Source organism: Hyperolius riggenbachi, chromosome 9 (assembly GCF_040937935.1).
Source record: "Hyperolius riggenbachi isolate aHypRig1 chromosome 9, aHypRig1.pri, whole genome shotgun sequence".
NCBI lineage: Eukaryota > Metazoa > Chordata > Amphibia > Anura > Hyperoliidae > Hyperolius > Hyperolius riggenbachi.
The window spans coordinates 244,270,117-244,295,947 of NC_090654.1; the positions used below are offsets into that span (position 1 = coordinate 244,270,117).

The following is a 25,831-nucleotide window of genomic DNA, read 5'->3' on the forward strand; positions in this document are numbered from 1 at the left end:
GTGCTTTTAAGGTATGTGATAACTCACAGCAGAAAACGTTTTGAAAGTTTTGAACGCAGGATTAACATCTTTATCACTTAAAGGGGTTCTATGGGGTTTTCTTTTTAAACAAAAACTGACACTTACCTGGGGCTTTTACCGGCCCCCTGCAGCTGTCATGTGCCCGCACCGCCCTCTATGATCTCCCAGTACCCATCACCAGTCACCGTCTAATTATTCATCTAACTAGACGAATACACCTGCGTGCGTCCTAGCTCCCGCTTACGTCTCCGGGAGCTTACTGCGCAGGTGCAGTACGAGAAAAATTCAGTCTATGGCTGCGCAGGAAGCTCCTGGGGATGTGAGTGGGAGCGAGGACGCCTGCTGTATTCGTCAATTTTTGTGTTACGTACAGCACTTTATGATTGCCAATTAATAATACAAACAGGGGTAATAATAATTTAATAATTAATAATACACCAAGAACTATAAAGAAAAGTTTATTAATAAGCTTTACATTTGTTAGCAGTACATAGATGCAAATGTAGCTTCTGCCCTATACAATATGAATGCACACTATCAACAAGTGTGTTTCAAGATTCACAAATGCATATAACCATTACAAAAGCATCACGGTTGTGTCTCTGTTCCTTGCTGTTTCTACCCGGAAGAGTAATACGCGCACGCCGGGCACATAGGGGGCGCTAAGAAGGCGCGCCAAAAAGTAATTCCGGAAAACGGCGGGAAGATAGCACCCCACCACGTGTTCTCATAAACAACCTCCCCACACGTGTGCCGCCTAGATCCGCCCCTCCAACACCAGCCAATCGACCTCGGGGGCATTGACGCAGCCACGAGACGTGATTGGCTGGAGAGGCTGCGTAGCTCGGCGAGCGTCGGTGAAAGCGGGGTGGCGGAGCATGCGCAGTACTTATCCTTTCCTGACAGTCGGGCCTGCCGCGGGCTGCGAGTTTTTTCACCATGCCGAAGCGCTCCTATCCGTTCGACACGTTTGCTCCGCCGCAGATGAAGACTCACATCGGCCAGAAGGAGCTGAGCGCCGGCGTGTGCGGGGAGAGCCTAAAGCGGGAGATCTTCGGTGAGGCCCGGGGAGTGTGGGGGAGGCAGCCGGGCTGTGCAGCTTCACACCAGGCCTGCTGTCACTGGCAGGACGGGGAGAGATCTGTGCTTGTCCGGTGTGTTCAGCCTGCCATGCTCTGCGGCTTGTATATGCAGATCAGTGCGGGGAGGACTCGGGGAGCCAATCAGGGTTCAGCTGGTAAAACAACTGTATGAAACCCGGGAGGTAGTGAATGAAGTTATATGCATACCTGGGGCCCCTCTGCACTGATCGCTCCCATGCAGTGGCAGGAAGCTGTGGGTCCCGAGGCAAGTTTTACAATGGGCCCCCCAAGCACGCTATACATTCCAATTGATATGGTGCACCAAAACCTGACGATGGCAACTACAGTGTCAGCTTGATTACAACTATTCAAAGTATCTATAGAAGTGATTATGAGCACAGGACCAATAGAGAGCTAATACTGTAGTTGAGGGAGTGCACTTCTGGCCCAAGGGCACCTATGCAGCAGTTGTAACACCTATTGGTATGCCCCTGCTACAATGCTTTCTTCCCCTGCCTTCTTTCTGATTCGGTAGAAGCCCTGTTAGCTGGGTTAGTGTATCCTGCGCAGGCCTGGATTTACATCACTGGAACCTATAGGCACAGATGTCCTGGTACCCTAGACTTTGCCCTTCACAAACCGCACTGCAAGGTGTGCTGGCTGTCACTTCTACCATACTTCCCTTGCCTCTCATAAGTAGTTACAGGTGTCCCTTAGCATTAGGTAGCCAGAGGTACCCTCAGAATTAAGTAGCTAGCGGTGCCCTGACGGGAGATCTCATCAGTGGAATGCAGGGTGAGTAGCCTCTCATTTACACTCTGCTCAGGACTCTGTGTAGAGAAGGAGACCTAAGGGGAGGCAAGTGAGCTGCCTTTCCATTAGGCGCCTGTAGTACCGTGCCTTATGGTAAATTCTGCCCTGATCGTCCGTGCAGGAGCGAGATGGGGATGCAGATGAACTGCGCCTGTGCTTGCCAAACTAACGGAGCTTCTACTGAACAAGCGAGGAGGTGGAGGAAGATGGTGTGGGAGCGATCGGTGTGGAGGGAGTTGTAGGAAGCCTGGGTATGTATAAAACTTTGAATTTACTTAGTCTCTGGTACACTTTATAGTGTACCTGAGATAAATTAATGGTTGCACATTTAGTCTAACCAGTCTATTGCTGCTGTCTAGATGTTCTGGTAGATGCACATTATCTTCGCCAGTGGGCCAAGTCTGGCTGTGCATGTTCCCTGGTCGGGCTTCCGTGTCTGGGAGCGCTCTGCACTTGTGCAGCAGTACTGTGCAGGTGCAGAATGCTCCTGGCGAGGGGCATGAGCAGTAGCTATGACTGGTTAGAACAGGGCATCTAGTGTAGCATCTAGAAGGTGGAAGAGGGCATGGGACAAATTTGCCTGAAGGGGGCTGGAGGAAGTCCCAGGTATGTATAAAACTCCTGTTTACTCATCTCAGGTTCTCTTTAAAGGACACCTGAAGTGAGGTATATGGAGGCTTTCCTATTTATAGCCTCTTAAACAATGCTGATTACTTGGCTGTCCTGCTTATCCTCGGCCTCTGATACTTTTAGCCATAGACCCTGAACAAGCATGCAGCAGAGCACTTGTTTATTCCTTTTCTGTCAAGTCAGACAAGATTGGCTGCATGCTTGTTTCTGCTGTACTGCAGCTAAATAGATCAGCAGGACTGCCAGGCAGCTGGTATTGTTTAAAGAAAACCTAAACTTAAAATTAAAAGTCAAAATAAGCATACACAAGTCATACTTCCCTTCCATAGAGTCTACTCCTCAGTGTCTTTCTCCTGTCCCGCGTTCTGTTTGTTCACTGTGATCAAGGGTATTTTCCTTCCTCCATTTTGAAAATGGCCATTACACCATAACAGCTTTCTGGTCAGCACACAGTTAAACTGTAAGATCGCCCACTTGAGCCATAGGGAAACATGGACATTACCTGGTACATCAGTTTTCCTCTCAGCTATAACTGACAGAAACTGATATTTTATTGACAGCAACTGATATATTCCAGATCTGACAAAATATTGTCAGAACTGGAAGGGATCATTGTCAGAAGAAAATGGTGAGCTTCTGAAAGGAACTGTTGGCAAGGTAACTATGCAATGTTCATTTAAAGTTACCTCATGTGTTTATTTTAAATATTTTTACTCAGTACCTGGCTCTCTATACTGCGGGCACCAATCCTGGCTACACCTATCCCTGGCTCTCTATACTGCGGGCACCAATCCTGGCTACACCTATCCCTGGCTCTCTATACTGCGGGCACCAATCCTGGCTACACCTATCCCTGGCTCTCTATACTGCGGGCACCAATCCTGGCTACACCTATCCCTGGCTCTCTATACTGCGGGCACCAATCCTGGCTACACCTATCCCTGGCTCTCTATACTGCGGGCACCAATCCTGGCTACACCTATCCCTGGCTCTCTATACTGCGGGCACCAATCCTGGCTACACCTATCCCTGGCTCTCTATACTGCGGGCACCAATCCTGGCTACACCTATCCCTGGCTACCTATGCTGCAGGCACCTATCCCTGGCTCTCTATACTGTAGGCACCAATCCTGGCTACATCTATCCTTGGCTCTCTACTGCGGACACCAATCCTGGCTACACCTATCCTTGGCTCTCTACTGCGGACACCAATCCTGGCTACACCTATCCTTGGCTCTCTACTGCGGACACCAATCCTGGCTACACCTATCCTTGGCTCTCTACTGCGGACACCAATCCTGGCTACACCTATCCCTGGCTCTCTATACTGCGGGCACCAATCCTGGCTACACCTATCCCTGGCTCTCTATACTGCGGGCACCAATCCTGGCTACACCTATCCCTGGCTACCTATGCTGCAGGCACCTATCCCTGGCTCTCTATACTGTAGGCACCAATCCTGGCTACATCTATCCTTGGCTCTCTACTGCGGACACCAATCCTGGCTACACCTATCCCTGGCTACCTATGCTATTTGTTTAATACCGTACGACCGTCATACCGTGGTATTTTTCTTGATGGTTATCATACCGTGGAATTTCATACCGTTGCAACCCTACTTACATAACACATGTATTGTACTGTCCATGTTTTGATCTTGATGAATTTTATGTAGTAAATGAAGTGAATTCTGTTCCTGGTTGGAACCAGGGCCATGGAGTCGGTACAAAAATCTTCCGTCTCCAACTCCTCAGTTTATGAAACCACCGACTCCAGGTAATGACTCTGACTCCTCAGTCTAATACTTACCAGGGCTGTGGATTTTGTACAAAATCGTCAGACTCTGACTCCCGACTGTTTATGAAGTCACCGGCTCCGGGTACCCAAAATTGCTCCGACTCCACAGCCCTGGTGGGAACCATGTCTTTTGCCCAGTTTGAGGCTAAATACTGATGTCATTTCTTCCCTTAACTTTTTTTTTTTCGTTTCTCCTCCAATCGCTGTTACCTCAGCCTTGCTTGTTAAAGGGACTCCGAGCAGTGCAGAAACTATGGGAAGATGCATATCATTTTAAAGCGCTTTCTCCTCTTTCCAATGATATATAAACCGCCGCCCTACGCCTTTTAATTTTCGCGATTGAAATTGCAGCGGCCGCGATTTCGATCGTGAAAATAGAGAACTAAAAGGCGTAGGGCGACGATTTAGGGGTCGTCAGAAAGAGGAGAAAGGGAGCTTTAAAATGATATCCATCTTTCCATAGTTACATTGTATTACACAGGGCGACTTTTTCTGCTGAATGGAGCTGCTAACTTTGAGAAAGTCACGGCAATTTCAATCGCGAAAATAGCGAAAACTAAAAGGCGTAGGGTGGCGGTTTATATATCATTGGAAAGAGGAGAAAGAGAGCTTTAAAATGATGTGCATCTTTCCATAGTTTCTGCACTGCTCGGAGTCCCTTCAACACAAGTGAGGATGATATTTCAGCTAGGCAGGATAATAAAGGGAAGGGGAGGAATATATTATAGATAAAAATAATGCAACTGAATGGCAATGGCTATTAAAGGGCCAGTGCTCCTAAGGTATGTGATAACTACAAACCATAACAGCAGAAAGTTTTGAATGCAGGTTTAGCATCTTTATCACTTAATACACTCAGACTGCTGCTGAAATTTGATTTTTATGGTGACAATACTGCTTTAACCACTTCAGCCTTCAGTCGTTTTTCACCTTATGCATCCAAGCAATTTTCACCTCCCATTCATTCGTCAATAACTTTATCACTATCACAATGAATTGATCTATATCTTATTTTTTACTGCCACCAATTAGGCTTTCTTTGGGTGGTACATTTTGCTTAGAATTATTTTGTAGTAAATTCATGTTAACAGGAATATTAAGAAAAAATGGAAAACCATTATTTTTCAGTTTTTGGCCAGTTTAGCTTTAAAATGCATGCTACCATGATTAAAAACCCACACGTTTTGCCCATTTTGTCACGGTTATTACACCATTTAAATTATGTCCCTACCACAATGTATGGTGCCAATATTTTGGCAATAAAGGTGCATTTTTTCAGTTTTGTGTTATCACCATTTACAAGCTTATATTTAAAAAAAAAAATAGTAATATACCCTCTTGACATGAATATTAAAGTTTGTCTGTGTGTGTGTGTAGGAGGTAAATGGTTAATTTTTAAATGTAATTGTGTTTTGTGTGAAAAGTATGTACAAACCAAAAGTGGGAGCGCGCAACAGCAGCCTTTTGGACATGACAGTAACTTCCAAAAGGCTAAAATGGTTAAACTGCAATTAATCACAGCCTCCTATCCATCTCCGTTCATTTGCCCTTTTAAAGAGAATCTGTTAAGGCAGGTATGTCAAACCAGTCCTACGAGGGCCGAGATCCTCACACATTTTTGATACAGCTCAAATGAATTGATGGGTCTAAATCAGGAAAGGTGTGGTCCATCAGGTAGAACACATTCCTTTCCTTCTCAGTCCATCCTAAACACTGGCATGGATCTGGCCCTCCAGGCCTGGAGTTCGACACGTGTGTTAGGGGAAAAAAGGAGCCCCTTTCCTTGGGAGGGAAGCCTCTGGATCCTAATGAGGCTTCCACCTTCTCACTGCTGTCAGCTGCTGAAAGACCGCTGGGGATCCAGGATCATAACAATCCTGTGTGAGCATGGAACAGTATTGTCTTTTCTTCCTGGAGTTAGAATATAAAGTTGTCTGAGCAAATCGGGTGAGGGGATATTGATTGAACTTCGCAGATTTCAAATAGAGGGAGCATTATCTGATATAACAGGGATTCAAATAAAAAGTTAATTGCTTACCCAAGAAAAGGGAACCCTTTGTCTCCTCCTGGAGACCACTGTTGCTGGGCACAGACACCCGACACCTATCCGACGAGCTTGTCTATGTTCTCATGGCTGTGGATCCCTATGTGTGAGTGTAGTCCAAGGCTTTTCATGTCCTGGAGACTACCGCCCCTCCCAGGACCCTATGGAAGATTGTGGCTTTGCTCCTCTTTGTGCACGAGTACAGCGGCACCTGTGCAGTAAGCTACTTCACAGCCAGCATGAGGAGCATGCCTGGGATCTTCAAGAGGGTCATGGGTTGGTGGCCTCCAAGAGCATGTGACAAGCCTCTGGAAGATCTTCTTGTAAGTGGCCTTTCATTTTATTTCAATCGGTCTTGGGTTCTCTTTGATAGGTTAAAGGGAACCTTAAACAAGAGGGATATGGGTGTTTCCTTTTAGACAATGCCAGTTGCTTGTCAGTCCTGATGATCTCTTTGGCTGCAGTAGTGGCTGAATCACACACCTGAAACAAGCATGCAGCTAATCAGTCTGACTGCAGGCAGAGCACCTGATCTGCATGCTGTCCAGGGGCTGTGGCTAAAAGTATTATGGTGGCCATACATGGTACAATTTTTTTTTCATACAATCTTACCATTTCTATGTAATATAAGGGAACTGCCTAAATTATCCTTTCAGTATATTCACTTAATTTAACCTTATATTACATAGAAATGGTAAGATTGTATGAAAAAAATGGTACCATGTATGGCCACCATTAGAGACACAGGGTCAGCAGGAGTCTGATAACTGGTTTTGTTTTTTAAAAGGAAAAATCCAAATCCTTCTTAGTTTAGGTTCCCTTTAAATGGATGTGCAGATGTTGTGAGTGATGAGGACTTTCCTGCTGTCTGCTTTTTATTTTGTACTCTGCAATTTTTTGTGGTCATTGTATGTATAATGATGCCCTTCATTAGTACAACATCCTGACCGTTCATACACAAACTGGGACCAAAAGTAGAATTCCAATGGAATGAGTGATTTGTTGATTGGTGCCCTGTGCTGTCGATCATTTTGGAGTTGGTACCATTAATGGGGAAACTACTACATACTTTGAAAACTTACAGGCCAAAAAATAGTGTCGCCAGGGTTCCACAGTTCAGCATCTCTTCTCTTGAATCTGGACCGGAAGTACCTGTGTTGGTGGAGGCAGCGCATCTGAACTGGGCATGTGCAGGTCTCTTGCACACATTACCACTGGAAACAAGCACTTGTGTAAGAGCGAGTCCTTTCTTTGGCCATTTGCTGTAGAGTTCACACATGCCCAGTTCAGATGCACTCCTTCATGTGCTCCTCAGCTTGCACATGCCCAGTGCACAGGATGGGGAGTGGTGCAGAATGGGGGAACCAAGGTAAGTATATGTACCACTGTCTTTATTTGCCAGTTTGGGTGTAATTTGAAAAACCCTAAGGGTTGCATTCAAATAACATTTTATGCATATTGTTTTTTAGAGCGAACTAAAAAGCTGCTTTTCAATGGTGCAAAAGCTATTCTGGGTAACCAATCAAACCAAAATAAAGACACGGATATGGAAAGCCCTGTACCTGAGCTTCTGAACGGACAGACTACTATTGGACAAGATGGAAAGCTGCTGAAAGCCTCACAGACATGTAAGGATCCATGGAAGCGTTGTGTGACACGGCAACTTGTGTGATCACTTTTGAGTCTGCTGAACTGTGGTGATATTTCACTTACAAGCTGGTGTGTGGTCACCTTATTGGATGTATGTGCTTTTTCATCCTTGGGGATCTTTGCCTGTAAGCTGAAATCATCTGAATGAAATGATCTGTGTCCATGCTGTTTCACAGCTCAAAGAATGGAATTATTGACCAGTTTTGAACATGGAAGACCTGTTGGATGTAACAGCTGCTATAAATGCCCATCACGCCTTTCTGTGATGTTATAATGGAAATATCCCAAGAGATGTCTGTTGCATCAGCTAGTCTCTCTCCAAGGATGAAACGGCTTAGTGTTGGCTGTTTCTGTTGCAGTTGAGCATGTTTGTGAGAAACTCTACAAGCTGACCCTTTAATCTTTATACCATATTTTTTGGGCATATAAGGCTCACTTTTCTCCCCCAAGAATGGGGAGAAAAAGTCACTGCTTATATTCCACATACAGGGAGTCTCCAACTTGTGAACGGCCGCCAATACGAATCGGCATGTCAGGGACTCCCTGTATTCTGCTCCCACCATGCCCTTCTCTGCTCTCCTTGATTAGATGAAAGCAGCGTCGGCACATCTCACCCGATCCACCGGAGCCTAGTGGCGTCTTCTGCTGATGAAACGATTAGCAGAACCCAGCACTAGGGGAACGGGGAAAGCTAGAGGTCTCTTGATGGCCACAGTTCTCTGATGGGTCAGGTGAGATGTACTGTCGCTGCTCAGGTGAAGGAGAGGAGGGGGGGGCAGAAGGGGAGAACATCTACAAGATGTTCCTGGACCATGGACATACCAGGTGTGTTTTGTTTTGTCTTTTGCACTCTAAACCTAGGTGTGTCTTATATTCCCAAAAATACAGTACATTTAAACTAAATTATACAGGAATTTTTTTTAAATTGTGAGTAATCGTTTTTAAAAGTAAGGTTTGGTATATATTTATACCAAAGTGACCCCTGTGCCTTAAAGTGAACCTCCAGACTAAAAATTTACTCAGCAGCACTGGAAAGGCCTGGTGTTTCTTTAACTGTTTCACAGCATCAGAACTTTTTTTTCTCTTATACAAGCCTCATTTTTAGCTGCACAGAAAAAAACTGCCCGGGCATTTTTCCCCTAATGCTGTGCAAAGCATGATGGGATTTCTGATGTTGTTGTTCTCGTTCTGCTGTTTTGGTGCAATTTTTTTTTTTTTTTTTTTTTTTTTTTTTTCCATTTTGAATTTGACATTTGAAGCCTAGGGTGTGCAGCTGGGAAGGGTAATCAGGACACAGGACAGTTGGAACTGTCTCCTGCTCCCTGTCACCTCCTTTCAACCAAAAAGATGGCTGCCCCCATGACAAAGATGGCAGCCCCCATGAATCACAAACATTTGCCTGTTCTTTTAAAACGGGGTGGGTAAGAGATTATATTACCTATCTATTCTAATTAACATAACTAACGTAACTTAATGACAGTATGTTTGTTTAGGCTGAAGTTCCCCTTTAAGCTTGGGACAGGAGTTTAAACAGCGTGCAATCTGACAACTTTTTCTGACCAGCAGTTGCAGCATAAAAGGGTCACACTAGTCTTGGTGTGCTCATCCTTTACCATGGGAGGTAGAGGAGCACACCGTTTCTTCAAAGGGAATCTGAAATGAAAATTTAACTTAGTGAACCCGAGGTGAGGGTTATATGGAGGCTGCCATATTTATTTCCTATTAAACAATACTTGTTTCCTGGCAGTCCTGCTGATCTCCTTGGCTGCAGTAGTGAACTGAATTACACCAGAACAAGCATGCAGCTAATCTGATCAGTTCTCACAATATTGTAAGAAACCCCAGACCTCAGGGTCTGTGGTTGAAAGTATAAGAGGCAGAGGACCAGCAGGGCAGCAAGGCAACTGGTATTGCTTAATAGGAGCCTCCATATTATTCTCGTCTCTGCTTCCCTTTCAGGTTTGAGACTTGCCTAGGCTCTCCTCCTCGGAGCAGTGCTTTTCAGCGCTGCTAGATTTGGGAGCAGCCGGCGCCTCCATAGACTTCAATAGGAATCATTCCTATTGCAGCGCTCAGTGAGTAACGTCGGCTCCGTCAGACGGAGCCAAAGTTGCTTAAAAACATAATTTGGCCTCCAGCAATCGCTGGAAGCCAAATTATTTCATTCCCCCACTATCCATGGCAGCCTGGAGGGGGAATGGTAATTAAATCGGCCCGGACTTGTGCAGAAGCAGGATCAGCCATTTACCGGCTGTGTCCTGCGCCCAAGTCTACCGGCGCCGATTTCAAATGTACTCACTATGCGCAGGCAGCACAGATGCACTTGTCTTGGAACTACTTGGACACAAGTCCTGTAGTTCTAAAGGGCTGCACAATGAAGGCCTAGCAGAACTAGTAGTTTCCAATGGGGATGGCTCTGTAACGACTGGACGGAACAAGAATGGGGAAGGCTCTATGGAATCCAGAACCTTTCCTCCTATATAGGCATGTATAAAACATGAAGTGAATGTTTCACTACAGATTTGCTTTAAAATACCTGGTTGGATCCTGTAGATCCATGTCCTGTACAAATGTCTGTCCAGACTCCTTCCACTATCCCATCATTGCCCAAATCCTGAGACTGTCAAAGAACTTGAGGGGATGTCCTCTGTCTCCATTTGTCCAAAGATCAGGCACCATGCACTCCCTCTGCTGTAAGAGTGAACTCTTTGGGGCCTGCACTACAGCACAGAGTATCATAAGAATCTACTGACCTGCCGAACTTGTCCCAATTAAGCTAGGTTACCATCTATGACAGATGAAAATGTTTACAGTTACTTTCCAGTCCTGTCCAGTAAGTATATTTTCAGCTGGCTCTTTTTTTTTTTATTCTATACAGAATGGACAGGACAGTATCTGCAACACTCTGTGCTGTGAAGAACAGGAAATTGTCATGTAAAACTGACAGTAGCTGTTCCCACTGTCCGTTTCCATTGACATGCTGTCTGTTTGGTTTTGTGTATCTACCGTATATACTCGCCTATAAGTCGAGAAATTTAGGACTGACTCAAAGTATAAAAATGGGGGGGTCGCCTTGTTAGGGAGCCTCTTTTTCTCCCCTTACCCAGTGCTAATGCAGGCAGCTTTCCACAAAGCCCCCTCCCATCACCACGCAAAGGGTGGTCGCTTCTCCCTCTCTCCCCCTTCTGTGTCCTCTAATGCAGCACCAGCGGTGAAGTGGAAGCCGTAACTCACTGATTTATTACAGCGTGACATCCTCTTGTCCCTCTGCTCACGCTGGTCTGTTTACAATACCACAGCTATGGCTCCAATGTCACATGTCATCGGAGCCGTAGCTGTGGTATTGTAAACAGACCAGCGGGATAAGGGAAGCTGCTGTGCTGGGTGATCAGTGAGTTACGGTTTCCGCTTCAGCGCTGATGCTGCATTAGATGACACGAGGGAGAGAGAAGTGGCCACCCTTGCGTGGTGATGGGAGGGGGGATATGCAGAAAGCTGCTGGGGAGAGTGAGTGAGATGGGGCCCTTTCCATGGTGGTGGGAGGGAGGAGGGGCATTTCAGCAGTCTGCGTGCTGTAGCACTGTGGGGAAGGGGAGACAGATGGTGGCTGCTGCAGCTCCCACACAGCCATGGGGACATGGGTCACAAAGCTAGAGGGGGGGGGGGCACACATCCTGGCAGACACAGGGGGTCACACAGGGGTCAGTGACCACACTGAAACATCCTGGTCCCCAAGTGCAGTCTTTAACTTTCCTGGGTAGACTTATACTTGAGTGAATAAAAAAAACTCTAGCTTTCGAGGGTCAAATATTGGGGTCGACTTGTATCCGAGTATATACGGTAGTCAGTTTTTTGTTTCAAGTCTGGAAAGTCCCAACCTGCAACATTTTCCATTTGCCAAATGAAATTAGTTTCTCTGAAAACAGACTTGGTGCTGGGAACCCACTAGGCAGTGCAGGAAAGGTAGCGTTTTGCTGCATGTGCGTTTTGTGTTTGCGGTTTCTTTTCCCGCACATGCATTTTTCTTGCTTAATGCGCTTGTGGTTCACCTATATAAATCACATGCATGTTTTATGCAAGTTGCTAGGCAGCCAACAGAAAGCAGAAATACATAATCAAACTCGTGTTTTGTTTTTTTCTTTTTTTGTTTACACGTACAAAACGCAATACCTCTGCATCTCCATTGAGTTTCGTTATGTGCGTTTTTGGGGGGGGGGGGGGGATGTTTTTAAAAACACATTACAGAACAGTTTGTGTTTTTTGTAATTTTTTTTTTTTTTTTGGCCTATTGACTTGTATTATGTGCGTTTTCCTAGTGTTTTTCTACCCTGAAGGTTCCTTGCCATAAGATGAGATGTTTTCTTATCAATTTATCTGGCTTTTTCTTACTCATGTAGGAACCAGTCCTAAGGCAGTTTTCACACTGGCAGTAAAAAAAAAATTCCATTTAGCTTTGAATAGTATCTGTTCTGCAATATTTTTCATTTATCTGTCCATTTGTTCTGGCAAAGTGTCTGCAGCCCCCATAGACTTAACAATTGTTATGTTAGGGTTTGTTCGCACAAGCTGTGCCTTAAATGTGCCATTTAGCTTCCCAATTGCCAGCATGAAGTGCCTTAAGTTTGCAAAATCATGCAACCGAATGGGGGAGTTTAACTTCAAGCATGTCCACAATTGACACGCAGTGTAGTTACTACCTGGTTAAAATACCCCGCTGCTTATGGCGTCCAGGGTCTGTTGCCGCTCATTCACATGTACATGTGAGAGATTGCCAGAAGTACTGGACGCTTGCAGTTGGTTGTAATGCAAGCGTCCTGCATATAGTGGCTGACCTGAAAGAAGCTTAAAAGTGTTAATGCTGGTCTTTCAGAGCGTTACAGTGCAGCCTTATTGTCAAAAAATTAGAAGATTGACTGGCACTAGATCTGAATGGGAGGCAGGCTCTTCAAAATAGATGATCTTGCATGCAAAAAAGACAAAGTGGAAGGCACTGTAATGCAAAAAGGGTACCTTTAGCGGTGCACAGACAAAGTGGTGGCCTCTGAGGAAGCTTATATATTTTTTTTTTTTTTTGCGAAACAGCTGTCAGGCCTTGTCACCCCCCCCCCCCCCCCCCCAACTGCATAACCCGATGACTGTGCACTGCTGATTAAAGGTACCCTTTTTGCATTACAGTGCCTTCCACTTTGTCTTTTTTGCATGGCAGCCTTATTGTGTGTTTGTAAACAGGATGCCTGGAAATTTTGCATTAAAATAAATGTGGAGTTAAAAAATGGTCCTGCTTGTGGGGTGGCTGATTTACCACAGCTGTAATCTGCTGCTGTAAGCAATTGTTGAAAAAGTGAAGGATCTAATGCCTGATACACCATGCAATTTCCCCATCAGATGGGTCGAAATGATTGACAGGTCCCATCTGATTCTCTCCCCCGCCCCCCCCCCCCTTTTTAAATCATTTCTATACAAAATTGATTAGAAAAACTATCGGAAATCAGCTTGGTCCTGTCGGAAATTGGTTTGATTCAACCCTTCTGTCGGGAAATTGCATGGTGTGTATCGGGCATTCAATAACTGATGCCTGCTGTTATGAGATGTTTTTAAGGTCTGCAGAGATGTATTTTTCTCCCAATAGCGACACCTGCTGGAGGGGTGAAGGCATGCTCATCTTGTGTGCGATCAGTGGGAGACAAAGAAGCATGTGAGCAATGTGAACGGTACATATGCAGCAGTTGCAGTAACACTTGTAGTTGCTGCTCAGCTATAACTTGCTCCTTCTGCACAACCTTTGTGTAAGTAACCTTATTTTTCTTATGCCACTTACAAAACTTGCTATGGGAATTCGGTTTTTGACATTGCCATGAAATGGATATGAGGCATGCTAGATTCTCAGCCTAATCAATGGCCATTCTTTCTCAAAGCTTACCGTTGCAGCAACACAACACACAGCAACAGACTGCCAGTTAAAATTGAGGATCTTTGTTCCTGAAAAATGCTACATTTTCCAAATCACGCTAACCCACCTTGTCACGGTTCCCTCTTTAGGATTGGTCCACTCGTACCAGCATGCAAGCATACAACTTGAAATTTGGTCAGGGAGTAACTAGGGTTCTTAACTTTTAACCTCCCTGGCATTTAATTTCCCCAGGATTTCTGTGCAAAAAGTGATCAGATTTTTCATTTTTTTCCCCTCTACTGTAACTTGCCAAAAATGTGTCCAGAAAAGGTCTAGTATACAGTGCAGGAGAGTATTGATGTGTATGCAAGTTAATACCATTTGCAGCATGTTCTGTATTGATGTGAATATTCGTTAATACAGCCAGTGAGGTTAAAGGGCACCTGAACTCTAGCACATCACACAATGAAAAGTCTTTTATTTCCTGTATGGTTGCGGCATAAACTTACTGGACTGTGCTCTATGCTTTGTTTAGCTAGGTCAGTGTCAATTAGCTCTCATCAGCAGTGAGCTGTGGTGGCAGCTCTCTGCCCTACGTAAACAGTGCTTAAAACTTCATTACAGTTTATGGAAACTAAATCTGAAGGGGTTGTGTGGGTGTTTTTTTTTTTTTTTTTTTTTTTTTTTTTTTTTCCTCTCTTCCCTAAAGGTTATGTTGTGGCAAAACTTTTAGAGCAGAGGAAATTCTGAGTTTAGTTCCGCTCTAAATAAATTATAGGCTAGCTCTCCTTTACTTATAGCACTACAACCCTTGAGTGTGATAGTGTAAGAGGTTGTAGCTCAGTGTGTTCCAATAGTTAAAGGTTAAAAATCCCAGTTGCTCCCAGACTAAATTTCAAGTTGTATGCATGAACTATCTGCTTACATGATATTAGTGGACCAAACCTAAGACGGGAACTGTTTGTTGGCTTTTATTTATACTAGTGACCTAAGCCCGTTTTAAAACTGACTCTACGCCTGTCACCGCCGCCACATGTCAGCGTGCGCCTGCCCGCCGCGTGCACATGCTCCCGGGCGGCCCCCTTTCCCATCCTCCTGTCCTAACGGCTGTCCGTGCAGCACATGCGCAAACGCATGGACACACGTTCAGGACGCAGAGACATGGGAATGATTATATAGGATATGCAACAGCATTTTGGAGTAGTTTATTGCTCTTATGCATTGCTGTGAGTGCAAGTGTTAATATTTGTCATGCCCACATCCCTTTGCCCCTCCCTTTCCCGTATTTATGATCTGTGAAGGATGAGCACAGCTATCTTTTATGTTCTAGTCTCAGCCAAGACTGTTCTGAACGGTGGCTTTGGCCGAGTATCATCTAAATAAGACACAGAACATTTAAATTGCTCTTGTCTCCTTGCAGACTCAAAGCGGCAGAGCTGCAGCCGCTAGGGAGTGCTCTATGAGCAGTAGTAGTGTTAGGGAGGCCTTGCCCAAGGTCTCCTCACTGAATAGGTGCTGGGTTACTGAACAAGAGCGCAAAATTCTAACCCATGTTCTTCTGTATCAGAGGCAGAGCCCTTAACCAGCCACTGTCCATTTAACACTTATCCCTAGCATGGGGCTAGTATTCCCCCTAACCCCCTCCTCCCCCCCCCCCCCCCCCCCCTTAACTCTAGACCAGAATTTAGGATCTCAGTATTGCTTTACTGCCCCCCAGACTTTCAGTGATGCACATTGTTTTTTGGCATACATGGCTGCACAGATCTCTTGCAGGACACTTGATCTGATTCCTTGTTTCCTCATTCCAGTGACAGTGACCTCGGTGAAGAAACCTTTTGCACAACCTGTTCTGTGTATGAAGTATAGACAAGGGATAGAACTCCGCCGGGTGCATGCTGTATGTGTGATGTCTTCCTCCTGTGAACTGTACATTTTTTTTATACTGATTTTTCTATGTATTTTTATATGTAAAAACTGAACAATGAAATAAAGTTTATAGTAAATCCTTATTAACCACAAGGTGGCAGCGTTGATCTTTCTCAGCAAGACCTTCACTGGTGACTGACTAAATACAATAATTTTATGAATGTAATGAATGAACTCCAGCTTTCAATGCTCACATTCTATAGGATAGAGCCCCTAAGTACTGAAACCTTTTTATTTCAAGTTGTTTTGTGTTTTTTATTGAAAACTGTATGTGCTGCAATAAGGCTCTTAGACTCTAAACAGGGGACAATTGGTATTTGTACATGTAGGCTCAGAAGAGTTATGCCATAACTTAGACAACTAGGCCCATGAGCTGAATCCAGCCCTGTCACACCACTTTTTATGTAGCCCTAGCAGATGTATGTGGCTTTTCCTGTGTATGCATGCACCCTTCCCAATGCTTGGTGTGATTGGTCATATAGGGCTACAGTTTAAAAGCATGTTACCTCGGCGCTTCCTGTCCATGCTGCCAAAAGCTGCTTGCATTCATTTTAAAGGAAACCTGAGATGGGGCAGGAGGAGAAATTTATTTTTTTTATACATACCTGGGGCTTCCTCCATCCCCCTCCAGGCTGATCGATGCCTCGCCGTCCTGTTGCCTCCTGGATTTTGCGCAATCAGCTCCAGTAAGTTGTCTAGTCTGGGGTGCACTGGTGGCCTGGCCGCATGCGCACCCCCGTTGTGTTCTCGTTGCAGGGAGCACTCTGTGCCAGTGCAGAATGCTCCTGGGAGCGTGCATGGCCATACTGAGTCCAGAAGATGGTGAGGAGGCGATCGGGCTGGAGGAAGCCCCCAGGTATATGGATTTTTTTCCCCCCTCCTCCTGCCCCATTTCGGGTACACTTAAAGCAGTTATCAGTTCTGAGCTGCCACCTGCGTAGCTATCCTACAATACAAATGTAACTTCCTGTTTGCTGTAAGCACATTCATGGAATAAAGTATATCACACCAGTTGCTGATCTTTTACTGCAGATGACAGCACACTGCCTTCCCACCCAGAGGGGCACACAAGTGTAGTGGCATCATTCAAGTATTACACCTGACTTTTTTTTTTTTAAGGTGCACACCAAACACTCCCATTTTACTCCTTCGTAAACCTTTTGGCCTCCAACAAAGACTGTTTTTTTTTTTTTTTTTTTTTTTATGGTGGGGTTCACATTTATTGCGAAAAACTGAATGTTTACACTTTAAAATTTGCATTTTGTATGCAGTATAAACTCCTTATAGTAACTCCAAGAGACCAGGAAAAGTGGTTTATTATATCAGAACTTGTCCTAGAAATGGCCCGGCATGCCCTGGTACACTGCTGTATAGGACCAGCTCTGTCCTCCCATTGGAGGTACAAGCACTTGCACATTTGATGGACTACAAGGTTAAGTATACTTTGAGGCTGGATATATTGCTGGTACAGTATCTGGTGCTCCTTAAAGGGGAACTGAAGTAAGAGGTATATGGAGGCTTTTTAACTTGGCGGTTTGTAAGGTAATAATGGGCTGTTTCTACCTGACCATCTTTTTTTTTTTTTTTTTTTTTTTCTCTTCTTTCTGGAGGATCTCCAACAACTAGTGTACATGTTCTAGACTATATGTCAAACTTGCTGGGGACGCTTGGAGTCATCAGATTTGGCCCTCATGTGGTTTCTCTACTTTGCATTATGTTTGGCCCAGTCTAGATCACCAGGTAAGCCATATGCAGAGGGGGACAGCACTAGATACCAGGGAACTGTAAAGGAGAGGGATTGGGAGCAACTGGACACCAGGAAACTATAAGGGAGGGAGAGCCACTAAACATCAGGGGTTTTGTAGATGAGGGAGGACCACTTACCAGGGAACTGTATAGGGCAGTGGTCCTCAAACTAAGGCCTGTGGGCTGAATGTGGCCCCTGAGGCTTTTTTTTTTTTTTTTACCGGCCCCCCACAATAAAAATGTATTACTTATAGATGCAGTCAGCTACACCTTTAAATATTGGTGGTCCCCATAGAGAATGGCAGCGCTGGCACCACCCATCCACATGGAAGCCAGAAAGCATTCATTCACTGGTTTCTAATCAAATCCCACATCAGGTGACACTGCTGTCCAATTGTACTGCAGGTTGTGACCTGGGTATGCTTCACTGTCTGGCCCGTAAAGACTTCGATATGTTATGTATACTCCGGCCCCCCAGCAGTCTGAAGTATGTTGACCCGGCCCTCAACCCAAATTGTTTGGGTACCCCTGGTATAGGGGATGCAGGAGGGCTATTAGACCCCAGGGAACTTTATAAGGGAGAGAGGTGGCCACTAGACTTGGCCCACTTTGTATTTGAGTTTGACACCCCTGTTGTGGATCTTTAAAGAGACTCTGTAACATTAAAGAGATCCCCTGGGGGGTACTCACTTCGGGTGGGGGAAGCCTCCGGATCCTAATGAGGCTTCCCACGCCGTCCTCTGTCCCACGGGGGGTCTTGCCGCAGCCCTCCGAACAGCCGGTGACTGTGCCGACTGTCAGTTCAATATTTACCTTTGCTGGCTCCAGCGGGGGCGCTGTGGCGGCTTTCCGTTCCGAACTACACGGAAATACCCGATCTCATTCGGGTCCGCTCTACTGCGCAGGTGCAGGAAACTTGCACCTGCGCAGTAGAGCAGATCCGATGGTGATCAGGTATTTCCGTGTAGTTCGGAGCCGTCAAAGCGCCTGCGCAGGAGCCAGGAAGGTAAATATTGACGTCACCGCTGCACGGACTCCACGGAGGGCTGCAGCGAGACCCCTGACGGATGGACGGCGTGGGAAGCCTCATTAGGATCCGGAGGCTTCCCCCACCCGAGGTGAGTACCCCCCAGGGGATCTTTTCATGTTACAGATCCTCTTTAAGGCTGTGCTTCCACTGTAGAGTGGAATTTTTTTTTTTTTTTGCCTGCGATTTGTATGATTGGCAAAAATTTGCATGTATGCGTTTTTTTAAAGAATTTTAGGATGTGAAAATTTTGCATTAGTCAAATTTGACAATCTGCCAAGTATCCGCTTAGTCATGACTGCTGACAACTTCCCGTATCCATGCTGGGCTTAAAATGAATTATTTAATTTGAAAAAAACGCAAAAATTTGCGTTGCTCTTGATGCCATTGCAAAGCATTATACATGAAATTGTGGCCTATTATGCATAAAATATCTCCCCAAAAAATATGAAGCAGGAACTTAGAATTTCTTTTTTTTTCCTGCTTATGAACATATACGAAAATTAAATGGAAGCGGCTACCATTTGTTTTTTTTTGTGTTTTTGTTTTTGTTTTTTTTTTTTTTTTTTTGTTTTTGTTTTTTTTCCCGCAATCTCATTTAGCGCTTCTATAGCACTGAAACGTCATTGCTAGGCAATCGCCTGAAAATGGTGCAGGTGATGCATTTGCGTTTTGGGATTTGTGGCGCAAATCGCCCAAGTAAGAACAGGCCCATAGGGTTTTATTATACTAGCGTTTTTAAAAAGCGCTAGTGTTTGAGCGTTTTGCCAAAAGCGCCCTAACGGCACCCTGGACTTTCAGCAGGTGCAGTGTGAGCCATCTTGCAGTTTCACCCTGCGCTGAAATGTGGTTGCCGCAATTTTAAATGTATGCTTGTGGAACAAAGGTGTGTGTGTTTTTTTTCTTTGTTTTCTATAACCTGTATTGAAGTGGTGTTCAATGAAATGCATGACAAATTAAAAAAAAAACAGAGGGTCTGGTCATCTATGTAAAATGGGAAGACCACTATGGTTTGAGTCTCTCCATAATATAGTTGCTGGCTGTGCAGACAGTATGGCTTTGAATCAAAAGCTGTACCTTGATGACATTGTAGTCTTCTTTCCTGAGATTGCAGATGTAATTGCTTTCTTGAAATGCACCTAATCTGAGAGTGATATGGAGGTTTCCTTTTAAACAATACTAGTTGCCTGGCAGTCCTGCTGATCTTTGTCTGCAATATTGACTGAATCACACACAGGGGCGTTGCTAGGATCCTAAGTGATGTGGGGCACTTTTGGGCACTCAGCTGAAAAATGGGTGGGGCCATGCACCCGAATGTGGGTGTTTACTGAACTTAACAGTTGTGTAAGTAGTCATGTCCAGCAAAACGTTGATTGATGCTCCCCTCTCCATTAATACATAGAAACAAAATGCAGCATATTACATAAAAAGGTGGTGTCATAAGTAGGCAGTTACCTGACTTCTGTGCTGGCTGGTCTGGCTTTCTACTGGGCTAGCTGGCCTGCTGCCAGTCCTCCCCTAGCATTCCCTGACCTTTTTAGTGGACCTCCTACCATGCTCGCAGGGGCCCCTCATTGAGGCACCACAACTCCCAGCATGCCCCATAAAAAGAACCACAGCTCCCTGTAATGCAATTCTAGGTACTGTGGTGCTATGCTGGGTGTTGTGTAGTACCTCTACTCTGCCTGGAGGACATGCGGGGCACCCCAGAATAGATCTGGGGCAAGTGCCACTGATCACACCTGAAACAAGCATGCAGCTAATCCAGTCTGACTTCAGTCAGAGCACCTGATCTGCATGCTTGTTCTGTGGCTGTATTAGAGACACAGGATCAGCAGGAGAGTCAGGCAACTAGTATTATTGTAAAAAGAAAAATCCATATCCTTCTCAGTTTAGGTTCCCTTTAAGCCTAATACATGTATCCAGTTTTACCACTTCCGTGTAGTATGAGAGCTTGCCTACACAATCTGTTCACAATCCAAAGCAAACCTGATGAGAAAATAAACTCCTCATAACGACTTGTGTGTGTGTGTAGTACAGCTAAGAAATAGAACGTTGGTAGCAAAGAAAAGTCTCGTTTTTCCAGTACAGGAAGAGTTAAGCTTCAGTTATCTATCCAAAAGAACATACACTCACTCCAATATCTAAATGCAATCACGTACACTCATCCCTAGAGAGGCCTCTCTTATATAAAAAAGGTTTTTCTATGGATCCTCATAAAATACAGTCTTAAAAAATCTTCCTTAAAAAATAGGTATTCATTCATCAATAAATTGAATAGTTCGTTTTCATCAGCAGATATGATAGTAACCTCTAGTAAATGCAATAGATTCTCCCAAATACTCCTCCAATACAATTTACTAGTCCGTGCCAAGCGGTTTATCAACTGCGCCCTAGTATAGTAACCTTGCACTCACGGTTTCCTCTTTACAGGTACTCCGCCGCTTAATCAGGTCCACTCAGGATCTTAATAGGATGGCAGTCTCGTTGCCGTTCCGGCTCCCAAACAGCCCCGTTCAACTATCTCCGGGGAATTTCAATCTGCGTGCCGCTCTTCCGACTGGCGTCCCCCGTACAGCATACGTCACTTCCTTCTGTAAGTGGCAGGGATCCGCTCGCTGTACTGCACGTTTCTCAGTCTTCCGCATGCACTTTCCTTCAGGTGACGTCACCACTTTAGGTTGCTGGAACTCTGCTGGCGGCTGCTGCGCGCTTACAGCACGCCACTTCCAGGACCTATACAGATTGATACAAGCTCTCCAAACACTTGAACTAAGCACCTCTACGCGTTTCTGCCGATAAATCGTCGGCCTTCTTCAGGAGGGTTCAAAGTTGCGGGGGCTGCTAAATCCTTCCATTTTTATAGTCCTCTGACCATGATTACTCCCAACTCCTCCCCACTCAGGGCACATTTCAATCAGCTGACAGTCTCCATTTTTTTGTAGTCCATGGGCACTATTCATGTAAATTTTTTGATGGTTGATCCTCATTCATCCACATCCAGCGGACAAGGTTGGGCAGTCCAAGGCAATGGTCAGACAGCGGGATCGAGATGAACTGTTGGTACCCAGCAACAAACGGGATTGGGGTGGTAATGACTTCAGTGTGACATTACAATACAGTGTGCAATCAAAGAAAATGAAGCACATTATTAATAAGCATTGGAATGTACTGAAACAGGATAAAACCCTGGGGGAATTATTGCCGGAAATACCGAAAGTTATTTTTAAAAGGGCCCCCAATATAGGACTATCTATAGCAACTGCGGCTAATGAGGTCAAGGGTGGAGCAATTGAGGGGGTGAATGGGAGGGGGAGGGCCGGTTTTGTTAGATGTGGCTTCTGTCTGAACTGTAAGAGAACCAGTAACCCGGGTAGGATAGTGGAAGTGGAGGCACTGGATTCAGTGAAGTATGATCAAGGACCAAATCACATGCACTACATGCGGTGTGATTTACTGCATCCAGTGCCCCTGTCAGAAGAGATATGTGGGAAGGACCAAGAGAACGCTGCAGAGTAGGATTGGGGAACATTTTAATAAAATTGAAAAGAAAAGTGAAGCACACCCACTATCAAAACACTACAAGGAAAAGCATGGGGGGAGTTTAAAAGGAACAATTTTCTTTGGGCTAGAGGTTATTGGCCATGGGAGAAGGGGCGGTGATTATATTCAAAGGATGTCTCGGAATGAATCCAAATTGATCTACCAATTGGAGACACTAATGCCCAAAGGTTTAAACAGCGAAATGGAGCTGTTTGCCTTTTTTTTAAAAATGTCAACAGTCTGTATTGAGGAATTAGGGAATGTATGTGGGGAAGGTGGGGAGCATATTTTAGTATATTTTAGCATACATGTGATGTGAAGGCTGAATAATTTATCCTAAAGATGTGGATGAATGAGGATCAACCATCAAAAAATTTACATAAATAGTGCCCATGGACTACAAAAAAATGGAGACTGTCAGCTGATTGAAATGTGCCCTGAGTGGGGAGGAGTTGGGAGTAATCATGGTCAGAGGACTATAAAAATGGAAGGATTTAGCAGCCCCCGCAACTTTGAACCCTCCTGAAGAAGGCCGACGATTTATCGGCAGAAACGCGTAGAGGTGCTTAGTTCAAGTGTTTGGAGAGCTTGTATCAATCTGTATAGGTCCTGGAAGTGGCGTGCTGTAAGCGCGCAGCAGCCGCCAGCAGAGTTCCAGCAACCTAAAGTGGTGACGTCACCTGAAGGAAAGTGCATGCGGAAGACTGAGAAACGTGCAGTACAGCGAGCGGATCCCTGCCACTTACAGAAGGAAGTGACGTATGCTGTACGGGGGACGCCAGTCGGAAGAGCGGCACGCAGATTGAAATTCCCCGGAGATAGTTGAACGGGGCTGTTTGGGAGCCGGAGCGGCAACGAGACTGCCATCCTATTAAGATCCTGAGTGGACCTGATTAAGCGGCGGAGTACCTGTAAAGAGGAAACCGTGAGTGCAAGGTTACTATACTAGGGCGCAGTTGATAAACCGCTTGGCACGGACTAGTAAATTGTATTGGAGGAGTATTTGGGAGAATCTATTGCATTTACTAGAGGTTACTATCATATCTGCTGATGAAAACGAACTATTCAATTTATTGATGAATGAATACCTATTTTTTTAAGGAAGATTTTTTAAGACTGTATTTTATGAGGATCCATAGAAAAACCTTTTTTCCCTTTTTTATATAAGAGAGGCCTCTCTAGGGATGAGTGTATGTGATTGCATTTAGATATTGGAGTGAGTGTATGTGCTTTCTATGTTATAAGGAAAATTAGTTTTGAAGTTTTGAAGATAACAATAATAAAAAATTAGGATATAGCGCGTGTCAGTATCATTCAAGTGGATAAATCAAGTAATTTGGGGGTTAAGGGATCCCTCTACGTGTCACGCAGCTTGTTAGAAGAAAGTGCTCCAGCGCCGGCAAGTGTTTTTTGTATAAAATCTATCCAAAAGAGCTTATCTGAACTCTGTGACTCACTGGGTGGAATACAGTCCAAGAAAAAAAAAACTTATGATATAAGAAGTTGTGTGTGTAGTATGGATAATTAATAAAACATTAGTAGTAAAGAAGACTCATTTTTATTTTCAGTTAGAGAGCTGGTTTCCATAACATTGCATCATTCTGTAATATTTGCACTTTACAAATTACACTCTGTATTTTAAATGCTGAAACAGTGCTAATGACCCTTTAACCACTTTACCCCCGCCCGTACGGATTTCTCCGTCCCTTTTTCCATCCTTTAACCCCCAGGGACGGAGAAATCCGTACTTAGTGCGCTCCCGCCGCTGCCCGCGCTCCCGCTCGTAAACACGCCGCCCGCCGCTAGTATACACGCCGCTGCCCGCTCGCCCAGAGATCAACGAACGGGAAAATCCATTCCCGTTCGTTGATCTAAGCCCCACAATGATCCGCTGCCGCTCGGCTGATCAGCGCGATCATTGTGAGCAATAACAAAGTCCCAGCCTCTTTCTACTTCCTGCAAGCGTCTGGAAGGATGCTTGCAGGTCGCATGAAACAAAAGTTACTGTTGCCATCTTGTGGCCAAATAGTAAAACTACACCCTAACCATTTTTTACACACAAATAAACTAGTTTTACACAAAAAATTAACTCCTTACCTCCCACACTCCCCAATTTTTTTTTTATTTTTTTTTTTGAAATAAAAAAAAAATAAAAAAAAAATTACAATTTAAAAAAAACAACATAAATAGTTACCTTAGGGACTGAACTTTTTAAATATTTATGTCAAGAGGGTATAACACTGTTACTTTATAAACGATGGGCTTGTAATTAGGGATGGATGCAAAACTGAAAAAAATGCACCTTATTTCCAATTAAAATATTGGCGGCAAACATTGTGATAGGGACATAATTTAAACGGTTTTATAACCGGGATAAATAGGCATATACATTGAATGGGTTTTAATTACAGTAGCATGCATTATTTAAAAACTATAAAGGCAGAAAACTGAAAAAATTTTCCCACATTTTTTTCCTATTTTCCCATTAAAACACATTTAGAATAAAATTATTCTTGGCATAATGTCCCACCTAAAGAAAGCCTAATTGGTGGCGAAAAAAACAAGATATAGTTCATTTAATTGCGATAAGTAATGATAAAATTATAAACTAATGAATGGAAGGAGCGCTGAAAGGTGAAAATTGCTCTGGTGGTCAGGGGGTAAAACCCCTCAGTTGGGAAGTGGTTAAACCTTCTGGCAGAAAAATAGATAAGTGCTTCACAAAATAGCATTGCTCTCTGGCTAAATTAGTCAGAAAGCTCAGAGAAGCTCTTTAGCATAGATAACTGAAGTTTCTTAAAGAGACTCTGAAGTCTTCTAAAAATTAGGTTTTTACTTTGAAAACCTCTTTAACCACATAACGACTGCCTACAGCCGATGGGCGGCGGCAAAGGCTGGGCCTAAACGACCGCAATACGCCCATCGGCGGCGGGTCGTTATGTCGCTGCTGGCCGGGGATCGCGCGCTGTTATGCATGCGCATCCTCCGGCAATAGGCTCTGCCCAACCGCAACATCAACCCGCCGGCCAATCGGAAGCGCCGGCGGGTTGTTAACCTGTATTATACACCTAGGCTGCAAAAAAAGTGTCACATATGGCATCGCCGTACTCAGGAGAAGTAGTATAATGTGTTTTGGGGTGTATTTTTACACATACCCATGCTGGGTGGGAGAAATATCTCTGTAAATGACAATTTTTTTTTTTTTTTTTTACACACAATTGTCTATTTGCAGAGATATTTCTCCCACCCAGCATGGGTATGTGTAAAAATACACCCCAAAACACATTATACTACTTCTCCTGAGTACGGCGATACCACATGTGTGACACTTTTTTTGCAGCCTAGGTGCGCTAAGGGGCCCAACGTCCTATTCACGGGTCATTTTGAGGCATTTGGTTTGTAGACTACTCCTCACGGTTTAGGGCCCCTAAAATGCCAGGGCAGTATAGGAACCCCACAAGTGGCCACATTTTAGAGAGAAGACACCCCAAGGTATTCCGTTAGTAGTATGGTGAGTTCATAGAAGTTTTTATTTTTTTGTCACAAGTTAGTGGAAAATGACACTTTGTGAAAAAAACAAGAAAAATCAATTTCCGCTGACTTGTGACAAAAAATAAAATCTTCTATGAATTCACCATGCCTCTGAGTGAATACTTTGGGAT

At 44.5% G+C, this 25,831-nt stretch overlaps 1 protein-coding gene across 1 annotated transcript; it reads left to right on the forward strand.

Moving 5' to 3' along the window:
* The first annotated feature begins 873 nt into the window (after positions 1-873).
* SIVA1 (SIVA1 apoptosis inducing factor) lies at positions 874-15,940 on the forward strand. Its single transcript, XM_068254234.1, has 4 exons — positions 874-1,078; positions 7,857-8,015; positions 13,667-13,823; positions 15,736-15,940. Exons 1-4 carry the CDS (start codon positions 961-963, stop codon positions 15,791-15,793), a joined length of 492 nt encoding a protein of 163 aa, XP_068110335.1. The 5' UTR covers positions 874-960; the 3' UTR covers positions 15,794-15,940.
* Positions 15,941-25,831: the final 9,891 nt, after the last annotated feature.

What these genes read in the sequence shown, in the direction of transcription:
- SIVA1 (XM_068254234.1), top strand. Translation starts at nt 961, where the DNA reads ATGCCGAAGCGCTCCTATCCGTTCGACACGTTTGCTCCGCCGCAGATG. An exon ending in GCTGAAAGCCTCACAGACAT is followed by an intron (nt 8,016 to 13,666) that starts GTAAGGATCCAT and finishes TTCTCCCAATAG; the next exon opens with CGACACCTGCTGGAGGGGTG. An exon ending in TCCTTCTGCACAACCTTTGT is followed by an intron (nt 13,824 to 15,735) that starts GTAAGTAACCTT and finishes TCCTCATTCCAG; the next exon opens with TGACAGTGACCTCGGTGAAG.